Source organism: Salmo salar, chromosome ssa01 (genome assembly GCF_905237065.1).
Source record: "Salmo salar chromosome ssa01, Ssal_v3.1, whole genome shotgun sequence".
In the NCBI taxonomy this organism is placed as follows: domain Eukaryota; kingdom Metazoa; phylum Chordata; class Actinopteri; order Salmoniformes; family Salmonidae; genus Salmo; species Salmo salar.
In genome coordinates this window covers 163,922,868-163,934,675 of record NC_059442.1, presented here as the reverse complement: position 1 = coordinate 163,934,675, position 11,808 = coordinate 163,922,868, and the positions used below count along the sequence as shown (strand labels likewise).

The following is an 11,808-nucleotide window of genomic DNA, read 5'->3' as shown; positions in this document are numbered from 1 at the left end:
TTCTGATCTTTTGCCCATTATTGGCAAAATATCTGATCTTAATGGTCTGAAAGACCAATAAGTGGCAGAAGATCAGAATTCGGCTGCCTGTGGAAACGCAGCCGTAGACTCCCCAAAGCTGAATCAGTTATAGAACATTGTAAATATTGTTGCTTTGCAGGTAATGTGTTATGTTCATAATGTGCTTTTAGAAAACTATAACTGCAAAATGAAATGAATCTCTTTGTCATGTGTTTTGTCAGACTCCTATAGGGGTATAATCCAAACCAAGATTCATTAGTTAGCCAGCTAACTTTGATAAACAACCAGAAGTAACTATTGATTTTCCGGTTCATTAAGAAAGCTAAACCAAGATGTGTTTTTGGTTGTTGAGTCAATTACACCATGCCTATCTTCCCCCAAAAAAATCTGAATATTTAAGCAAGTTAGCTAGCCAACTCATTGATCGTGCTTTTTGTAGTACTAGCATACCCCTCAGGTCAGCATTGAAACCAACTAGACAGTTGCAATACAAAGTGCAGAATTTATTCAAGTCATTCATCCCCAAACAGGCGACTGTTGTCGCTGTCAAACGTGCCTTTACAATACTGGCCGCATGGTACTGGTCTATGAATACATAACCTGAAATGATATTACAGGCCTGTTCATATTGTACATGGGGGATAGAGGATGTCTAGATATAATAGAAAGTCAGTGGCTTGACAGTTAGAACTGGGGGGGAGAATAGTGTCAACACGGATGTGAAACTTTCTGAACATTGCAGATAGAAATAGAATTACTTGAGCCGATACGATTCCCTAGTATGAAGTTAACCGAAGTTCCTCCTTGATAAAAAAATGGTTATTCTATTATTGTTCTAGTCTACATGATAGACATCGTAATGGGTTCTAAACATTACACTTCTATCTGAACATCCTGTAAATCCTCCTGAAAACAAGCTTTGTTGGTTATCTAGCCATAGTGTGAGTCTCCCGTAGAAACACTTTGTTCCACAGAGATCCGTCTCATGCCTGAAGGTTGTCTTAATCTTCTAAAGTGGCTTCCTTCCTGGTCCCTTTCCCACCTTGACTACCGTCCATAGACTGTTTAAAAGCTACTGACAGGTGAAACCACTTGGTCTCGATCAGTCACCTGTTGAGACCTTTCTGACCAGTGGTCATGAAGGAAGGAGACTAGGAGAGGAGGCTGTTTTAGATTATTGGGACATGACCCTTGCAGGTTTCAGGTAAAGAGGTCTGCATAGTCCACACCACTAGGCCTCTGGCCACATGGCTGGAGCAGCTGCTCACCTCCTGACATGGTGATTGGCTCCCCCTAGTGACACAAGAAAATGCAAAGAGTCATTACTCTGCTCCACTTCAACAGTTCATGTGAATACAAAACAAGATGCATTACAATCTCAATATTGAGGAAGAGAAGTGATATTCAACATACCACCCACAGTAAATCCTGTATTATTTAAATGTGTCATTTAGCACACGCCTATCCAGAGCGACTTAAGTGCATTCAACTACAGTAGGCAAAACCACCAAATATCACAACCATTGCCAGTAAAACCCTCAAAGCTACCCTAAACAACTCCCAAATACAACAACATTTAAAAAAAAGCACAAAATAAGGACTCTAGATGTGCCACTACCTTGTGGAACTCCACAAGCTCTGCCAACGAGGTGAATCTGATCTGGTGTCCCAGCAGCATGTAGCAGCCCTCTGTAGCATCAATGAGGAAGTGTTTAAACTCGTCTTTGCATCGATAAGACAGGACGTATCCCAGAATCCTTTCGCTGACCCGCACCAGAAAGTGCCCGGGTTCCCCCTCGCTCAGTAAGTCCTCGGCTTCCTGCCGCGAAATGATGCCTTGGTGGTAAAAGTAATGGTGGGTCAGTTATTAAGTATTGCCAAGTCAGAATGACACGCTGAAGACCACATACATGTACATGCTTTACTCTCCAGAAAACTACCTGTAGCCCTGAGATACTTGTGGAGATCTGACAGGATTTAATAGGTTTAAGCAATATGACAATAGCTCTACTTGGCCTTCTGATAGGCCAGGTTCTAATTCCTCCATATTGCAACCCAGTCAGAGTTACACAAGTGCATCTAGGGAGTAGGGAAAAGGGGTTGTTTCTGGACAGGGCCGTTGCTTCCGTTCAACATGAAAAAGCTGGCTAGGGTGTATTCATTAGTCGCATACCGCAACGAAAACAAGAGTTTCTATTGGACACATTGAGGTCAGTCCCTCCCTGTTTGGTTCCATTTGGTTACTAGTGAATATACCTCTGATCATACTACTGCCAGTCCTTTCAGATAAGTATTAAATATAGGAGAAGTCCCAAGGCAAGAGAGTTACTGATAAACCCGCTGTATAGCAGCAGAATTTGCATAGGTGCCCAGCACCTACTATGTCAGGGGTAGCTAGGCAACCCTGGTCTTGGAGAGCCCAGCATGTACTTCACATTTTTGGAAGGCCAAGTGTGTTGAATTCACTAAACAATTAGCTCAGTTGGTCAGGTGTGGTGCCTAGTTGGAATACTGCAGTACCTGCGGCACTCCAGGAACAGGGTTACCTACCCCTGCACTACGTGGTTCAGTAAATTGATCAAACTTGTGTATTCTGTGGTATAATTAAGATATTACAAACAGTAGGAGGCATCAGACCTACTACTAACCAACTGTGCTGAGTGGCATGGAGACTGATGTGGTCTCTTCACACACAGACAGTAAATGACTTCCGGTCTAATGTAAACTAATTAGGATTTATTTGCATATGTTGTCCATTCTAGATGGAATCCTCTTGTTCAGTTAGAAACATTTCCGGTGCAACTTGGCCCCTTACCATGGAACCAAGATGCTATGCGACTCTGGTCCTTCTGGAAACCCGCTCGGAAAGGCAGCTGTTCCTCCTGGAACCATCTAATAATGTGCTCCCTGCTGGAGGTGGACAGTGTGCGTTGCAACCCTTGCTTCCTGTCAGGCAGCGACACAGAGAGAAAACAAGTGGGTCAGGCAGTCAGCCAGCCAGTGAAAGGCATTCATGTGTTTAAGCTCTAAGGCTCAGTGTTTTTCTGCATGGCTTTTTCTGAAAGGGGAATCCCTAGACATCAGCTTTCAGTGAATGAGACCAACCATCACAAGCACGAGGATTGACGTGTACTTACTACTGCAAACTACCATTACCACACCAGGCTGGTGGAAAGCTTTGGTTCACTAATACCAGTGTGAATATAGAGTGGATTTAACCAACTATTCAATAATATAACTATTGACCTTCAGACCTGCAAAGTCCTAAGTGGTAGTCACTAAGGAAGGGACTAGGGTTTTGGGCTGTGCCATAGCAGATGACTGGATACCATTGGGTTTCAGTGGGGTTGAGCCTAGTCCAGGGTGTATTCAGTGATGTCAAACATCCTTAATGGTGCAGATAGAAACGTCATTAATAGAGCCAACATAACTGCAGAATGATTCCCTACTCCACATAACCAACAATAGTATTTATATCAGAATGTTGGACCCTAGACCTCCTAAACAGCAGGGTTGGGGTCAATTCCGGAAGTAAACTGACATTCCGATTCCAACAAATGCACACATTTCTCAGAAGTATTGAGGAACATTTTAATTTCAGTTTACATCCTGAATTTAAAAGGAATTGACCCCAACTCTGCTCAACAGGCCCTGTATTACTGTGAAGGCACAGGTCAGCTCACGGGTTAAGGGTGTCGCTGGTCACAGTAAGGTTCCTGGGTTTGGGTTTGGGCGGGAGGACAGGTCTGTCCCCGCCGAAGGCCTTGGTGACGGCAGCCACACGGCCTCGCTCCAGAGCCTTGACCGATTGCCGCCGGTGGTCATCACGGGTCTGCTTGGCAATGGACCGTCGCCGCAGGTCAGCCGCTTTGGACTTCCGCACTGTGAAAAACACAGAAGAATGTAAACTCTCTCTCACACACAAAATCCTACCTTCATGGTTCTTATGACATTTGTTAAAATTAAGTGAAATAAATGAAAAACTAGAAAGTTAGATCTGCATAAACCCATTTGAACACGGCACTATAAGGTTCTAGCTGCAATCCAATCACAAGCCTGAACGAATACAGACGAACCAATCAGAACACATCTTTGCCATCTCCCTACACTTAGAGGAAGATGGCAAAGACCTTACTGTGACCAGCGACACACTTAACCCATGAGCTGACCTGTGCCTTCACAGTAATACATGGCCTGTTCAGCCAACAATAATGGCACACAAGCAACAAAAAAAAACTCTGTCAGAAATTGTAAAGTAAATGATGTTGCCACATCGTTGTTCAGTGATGACTGTCATTTGTCTGATAATCATAATACATTTCATAACGTATTTGATGTGTTCTGACTATCTTAATAGTGTTATTCTAGTCACTGACCACATTTACATGCACACCAATATCCCGTTATTATTCGGGATACTCAAGTATACAATTTTTGAGTTGATGCATATAAATAAAACATCATATCCTGTTTACAATAACCCGAAAAAGCTTGTATCCCGGTTATGAGAAACCCGGATAAGATGCCTGGGATATGCTGATGTAAGATGGAATACTGTAGCATGTCAACATCTTATCCCATTACTGTTGTTTTGCTAAGTTTCACAAATCACTTCATAAAAGCAGCTACCTGCACAGTTCCATCCACCATAATAATTTAGCCTACTATAATTAATTTACTACTGGTGACTTTCACCTCTAATTTAGACAAGTTCCTGCTTATAATTTCCTACATTTGGTAGGCCATATTATAATTTCTGACATAGTAAGAAACATGCAGCTTCTCTTCCTATACCTTGTTGCCCCAGAATAAATAAATACATTTTTTTTTACCCCTTTTTCTCCCCAATTTTGTGATATCCAATTGGTAGTTACAGTCTTGTCCCATAGCTGAGACTCCCGTACGGACTCGGGAGAGGCGAACGTCGAGAGCCGTGCGTCCTCCGAAACACAACCCAACCAAGCCGCACTGCTTCTTGACACAATGACCACTTAACCTGGAAGCCAGCCGCACCAATGTGTCGGAGGAAACACTGCACATGTGGCGACCGTGTCAGCGTGCACTGCGCCCGGCCCGCCACACGAGTCGCTAGTGCGTGATGAGACACGGCCAAACCCTCCCCTAACCCGGACGACGCTGGGCCAATTGTGCGCCGCCCCATGGGTCTCCCGGTTGCGACAGAGCCTGGACTCGAACCTAGAATCTCTAGTGGCACAGATAGCACTGCGTTGCAGTGCCTTAGAACACTGCGCCACTCGGGAGGCCTGCCCCAGAAGACTAAATAAAGTAGTGCTCTTCAGAGAAATGTCTTACATTGATAAAATGAATGTATTAATAATCTAGTTGACAGCGGTAAAGTTGTCTGTTTCGTTTAGGGACCGGGGAGAAAACGCAATAACTCCAAAACAGTGGAAAGATTGTCCCTGTGCAAAATGTCATCAGTTTGACCGGTTTTTAAATGAAAAGCTGAGAAAAGGACGTAACACGTTTCTGATAAGACTTCAGTTTGTCTTGGGGGCATATTTTACATGGTTGAAATACTGTCTGCTTACATAAGTTTCAAAGATAACATTCCGTGCACATTCACATTTACTCGAGAGATGCTGAAATAAACAAATAACATTTCACTGCAAGAAATGCATAACCTAATTCTGCAGGAGTTAATATTAGATTTCTCTACATGTGAGAGGTTATAGGCCTACGGTCAGTGTCCTTATTTCAGTTACTATTCCATTTAACCCATATACTTATAATGAGGAATATTCTGTTTATTCGTGGTTACATGGATACTATTGAGCAAGCGACAGAGATAGATCTATCTCTCTCTATAGGTGCGTGTAAACAGCTTATCCCAAATAAGACCTTAAGCGGGATATGAGCTCTTATCCGGAATACTACGCACATGTAAACATGGTCATTTATATATTTTTTGATAACTTAACATGTCTAATTCCTTAGTGTCAGAACCTTATGGTTGAACCCAGATTGACATTTCAGAGCCATATGGTTCTATCTACCACTGGACACACCCACTCATTCCAGCGTTTGTCTTTATTTTTACTATTTTCCACATTGTAGAATAATAGTGAAGACATCGAAACAACTATGAAATAAAACATATGGAATCATGTAGTAACCAAATAAAGTGTTAAACAAATCTAAATATATTTTATATTTGAGATTCTTCAAAGTAGCCACCCTTTGCCTTGATAACAGCTTTGCACACTCTTGGCATTCTCTCAACCAGCTTCATGAGGTAGACACCTGGAATGCATTTCAATTAACAGGTGGCCTTCATAAAAGTAAATTTTTTGAATTTCTTTCCTTCTTAATGCGTTTGAGCCAATCAGTTGTGTTGTGACAAGGTAGCGGGGTATACAGAAGATGGTCTTTTACCAAATAGGGCTAAGTCCATATTATGGCAAGAACAGCTCAAATAAGCAAAGAGAAACAACAGTCCATCATTACTTTAAGACATGAAGGTCAGTCAATATGGAACATTTCAAGAACTTTGAACGTTTCTTCAAATGCAGTTGCAAAAACCATCAAGCGCTATGATGAAACTGGCTCTCACGAGGACCGCCACAGGAAAGGAAGACCCAGAGTTACCTCTGCTGCAGAGGATAAGTTAATTAGAGTTAACTGCACCTCAGATTGCAGCCCAAATAAATGCTTCACAAAGTTCAAGTAACAGACACATCAACTGTTCAGAGGAGAGACTCCGTAAATCAGGCCTACATGGTCGAATTGCTGCAAAGAACCCACTACTAAAGGACACCAATAAGAAGAAGAGACTTGCTTGGGCCAAGAAACACGAGCAATGGACATTAGACAGGTGGAAATCTGTCCTTTCGTCCTTTCCTTTGAGATTTTTGGGTCCAACCGCCGTGTCTTTGTGAGACGCAGAGTATCTACTCAATATCTCAGAACAGATATAACCTTATAGTCCCAAGGTCACGATTTGTCTGGTTACCCGACTGAATGTAAACAAACCGTTTCACAAGGCCAAGAAACAGTCATCTGTGTAATGATCAACTGGTGTGCCCTATATAGCTCTATCCAGAGGCCCAAGGGGGTTTCCTGCCTTCCATACATTTTATTTCAACCCATTTTGATAAGTGTTAAAGCAGCAGAAAAGGTTTTTCACATTCAGAGAGGCCACAGTGGAAGACTGGTGTACATTTCAGACTAAGCACAAGACAAACATTGTATGTCCACACTTTGGCAGAAACTGAATTTAAAAAAAAATTCAAAGTAGCATGATTATTTATGCTGTTAATCAGTGCAACTGAAGGTCAGCTATAATCTTTGTCAAACAGGAAGGTTAAATATTAACTTGTGTGTTGGAACTATATTCATTATACTTGGGAGTTTGCCATGGAGGAAATACAATACTTAATTTCCTATTTATACAATCTAGATGTTCAGGTCGGTGGTAAACTATAGGACTGCAGGGATCCCCAAGATATGTCTTCTCCAACACAAAATCAAAACCTTTTCCAATGAGGTCAACATATTTGTGCAGCCATTCTGAGATAATGTTGAGTGTTCTAAAATTAGCACCAACAAAGAATGGCAAGTTAGACACATCACCCTAAGCCATGCTAAGGAGCTGGCTGAGAACCCAGGTTTCCAAGGATATCAGGAATCACATTCACATTCTGGGCTTGTCCAATAGATGGGTTAGCTGACAACGTCATGAAAGCAATGCTTCAAATCAGGCACAAGTCTGTCAGTTGTTATTCTGGATGGCCAAATATAACTACCAACAATGACAAGAAACTACCATGGCTTGTTTTGAGGCATTTTGACTGATTTTATGACAATGCTAATATGGCTAAAATCCGCTAGCTAGCTAACCAACAACTGTAACGGTGAAATTGAGAGACAACAAGTGCTCATTGTGCAAATGGATGTTTTCAGTCAACATATTGGAGACTAAATATAGTTTACATGTTTTCAACAATCTAAGCCAACCGTGTCCGTTTTGCCCCATAGTTGCACCTGTGTCGGTTTTGTTGCTGAACAACCAACCAGTCTATAAGAAACACCAGTTTTAATGGCAATCTTCTGAGATGTGACGCTCGACTGCAAAAATGACGACCTAGAATCCGTATGCTTCAGAGTTTCTCCAGTGTGTGTGTGTGTGTGTGTGTGTTTGTGTTTACATGAATCTTGCCAGTGTTGGTCGTCTCTCTCCTCTCTGACCTCCCTCAAGTCCATGTAGATCTCCTGCTTTCTCTTCTGCTCCACTCTTCGCACCTCCTCCTCAGCCCTCCTCCTCTCTTCCGCCTCTCTTTTCTGAGAGAAACAGGGGGAAGGAGAGAAAGAAATGTCACCATTGAACAGTAGAGGCTAAACAAATAGTAAGACTGTGGAATTGAACCAGGGTCATGTTCATTAGAGCACATGTGACAAAAAGTTCAAACATTTTTTTCCTCCTCCAGAGTTTTACCTGCAGTAAATCAAGTCAATTTCAAACACTGTATAAAGACAGTGAGGCTATGAGCTCAAACAAATGTATTTAATCATTGTTTTGAACTGGCCTATATGGGGAAGTATAAAACAACTGAGTGTTTAGGAAGGACATTGTTCTAAAAGTTGGTCAAATGAACGATAACTGGAAAGCGATTATATGGGTTGTTTAGCTAACGTGTTATGGTCATGAGGATGTGGGCAACCAATACCATTGATGAAACAATGAGTAGTTCCTGTAAGTTGACAAAAATGTGCTTTCAACACCTATTGTGAGGCTAATTGTTTAATATCAATGCATCATCAACTTCCTTGTTTACATAACAAACACTCATTATACTGTGACAATATTATAGAATGACATTTTAATCAATGGGCTAATACTTAACCATATAACCTGTCAAACTGTACTTGTGATCAAAACACTTGATGCCATGACTGTAAAAACCTTAGAATAACTGTTCAACTGTCTAAGATTTAAGGCAAGTGTCCCTGGAGAGCTAGAGTACTGGGAGTGCAGGCTTTTGATCCAGCCAAGCACAAAAATAAGTAATTCAACAAATCAGAATTGATGAGCTGGGCTGGAACCATAGAGATAGAGGACTCTAGTGCCCAAAAGCCTGTTTTAGCATGGGTAGCGCCATTGCGTCTTTCACCATTTTGGACGCATGTGTGAATTGTTAGTATTTTTGCATATGCCAACTCCCCCTCCCACCCAACATGGCTCAGGGATTCCAACTCCAGGGTTGATGTTGACAATGTCCGACCCTGGTCATGACCACACTCCCTGAGGGTGTCAGGGGTGAAAAGACACAACAATAAAAAATACACAAAATAAAAAACTAGTGACCTTTCAGTTACTGGCCCAATGCTCTAACCGCTAGGCTACCTACCGCCCGTGTAGTCAACTGGATGTTCTATGGGTTAAGGAAGGATCACATAATTCCATCCAGGTCATCAGGAGGGATCAGCCAATGATTTAACTAGTGGACAAACATGCCATAAAGGTAGGTGGCAGTAAATCACCAGCCTTGCTTTTATACCTGTTCAAACAACACACTCTAGGTGGAAGTATGCACCCACCCTTTGTTTGTTTGCCAACGCAGAAGTAATAGAAAAACTAAATGGACTACTTAAAAATGGAGATTGCCTCAATGGCACTGCCCATGGTCTCACAGACGCCATAATGGGACAGATACAATGTCTATCCAAGTCTATGGCTGGAAGAAAAGTCTGGACTATCTGTAACTCTCTAAATAAGCTGTGGCATGTGAATGTGTTTTTTCAAAATTATGGGCTAGGGGGGCCTTAATCTCCACCTCCTGTCGCGCCACCTCCTGTCGCGCCACCTCCTGCCGCGCCACCTCCTGCCGCGCCACCTCCTGTCGCGCCACCTCCTGTCGCGCCACCTCCTCTTTCCACGACTGCAGCTCTGAGTCCATCAACACACTGGAGAACCTCTTGACCAGCTCCGCCTCCTTCTTCACCCTACACACACACACACACATACACACACACACACACACACACACACACACACACAGGGATTGACTGACTGAGAACACACGAGCACCTGTAGATCTTTACATGTCCACTGATTTGTAAAGCTTTCCCTAAAATCGAAATACCTTCCACCTCCCCAAATAGTCCCATGGCCCCTCGCATGACAGTCCACAATCCCCTACCTCGAGGCATGGATAGAAAAAAGAGCTACAGACATGTCCTATCCATACAGGCACATAGCAACTACTATGAGGAAAACAAACAGGAAAACGCTGCACATGCTCCCAGGTAACATTTCGACCCTTCATCAGGCATCCACGGAGCCTGGGAGCCTGAGTATCCATGGAGCATGGGTATCCATGGAGCATGGGTATCCATGGAGCATGGGTATCCATGGAGCATGGGTATCCATGGAGCATGAGTATCCATGGAGCATGAGTATCCATGGAGCCTGAGTATCCATGGAGCCTGGAAGCCTGAGCAGCAGTGTGCAGCGTTCACCTTTTTATTTACAATGAATTCACCTCCAGCAACAATGACCTCGATGTGCGCATGTTCTTCAGATTTTTTTAACTACTACGAGGACACACCCCTAACACCACGCAGATTGACGTTTATTGGGGTGAGGTTTGTCCTGGAGGCAGAACTGAGCGATTTCAACTAGATGGGCCAGCTGCTGAGTCAAATTGGCTACATTGTAAAAATGTATGAAAACAAACATTTGCTTTTTGGTCTTCATCTAATGTTAGGCATTAGGGTTAGCAGTGCGTTTAAGGTTAAAAATCTGATTTCGAAAATCAGCTAGTTACCACTGCAGGGCTGCCTCCAGAACAACATTCATGATGAATAAAAGCTAACCTGCTGAGGACTCAATAATAGAATGTCTGAGGAGTGGAATATTATGACACACAAGCAAAGTCCAGATCAGGATGGCAACAGCCAACATGCAGGCACTGAGGACCAAGTTGTAATTTAAATGCTTGCCTGTAACTTTTTACAGCGATTTCACAGATTTCCAGTTAGGATTTGGCCCAGAATTATCAACACATTCATTTAAAATGGAGAATGTGGATGTTAGAGAACACAAAACAGGATTCCATGATAGACTGTTTGGAACAAAGTCGTTACTTTAGGTTTAAATTTAGAAACCACTTAGTAAGAGAACTCAAACATCCACAAGTACAGAACAGTGGGGTGTGAGACAGCATGTTCTCACACGGAATTCTATTATATAACCCATATGGGCGGTTCAGTAAGGCTTTTGTCTGACCAGCCTTAGAGAAGAATTTGAAACGTCAGAACGAAGTGAATTTAGTAGAATGTTCAACAACAATGTTCACACATACAGATGGTTGAATGAGAAATGGCGAAGGGGCAAGAAGATAGAGGAATTCATACAGGACATCATTGTTTTAGCACTATCCACAGAGTTCTTAAAGTACGGCATGAGACATGGTTCAATGTGACAGTAAATCATCACAATCTACTTTTGTAATTTTTTTTCTCAAAATGGCCACCATCTTGGAGCTTTGTCGATGATACAAAAAAAGAGTAACGGAGAGCAATGAGCAATACGGCCAACTGAGCAAAAAAAGGCAATTGTACATGGTGGCCGCCACCTTTATGCACCTTCTCCATTGGAAGACGGGCATTTTGTAATGGCTGGAATCGAACAAATGGAAAGGTTTTAAACACATAGCGTTGCATTCATTCCATTACGACGAGCACCTCTGACTTAAAGTGACACACCAGCCACCTGCTCACAGCATCTTTTATTTGTTACTTTTACTTATCGCTTATTTTTTCTTA

The 11,808-nt window shown here is 42.5% G+C and overlaps 1 protein-coding gene across 5 annotated transcripts in view; it reads right to left on the bottom strand.

The window, feature by feature from the left end:
• Positions 1-503: 503 nt before the first annotated feature.
• sh2d4a (SH2 domain containing 4A) overlaps positions 504-11,808 on the bottom strand; it is a 15,368-nt gene continuing 4,063 nt past the window's right edge. For 2 of the 5 annotated variants that reach the window (XM_014143203.2, XM_014143211.2), the window contains exons 4-9: positions 9,816-9,984; positions 8,190-8,322; positions 3,705-3,903; positions 2,837-2,967; positions 1,640-1,857; positions 504-1,314 (exon numbers count right to left, since the gene is read on the bottom strand). In XM_014143203.2, the coding sequence (XP_013998678.1) occupies positions 1,222-1,314; positions 1,640-1,857; positions 2,837-2,967; positions 3,705-3,903; positions 8,190-8,322; positions 9,816-9,984 (943 nt within the window). In that variant the 3' untranslated portion in view covers positions 504-1,221. 5 annotated transcript variants of the gene reach the window in all.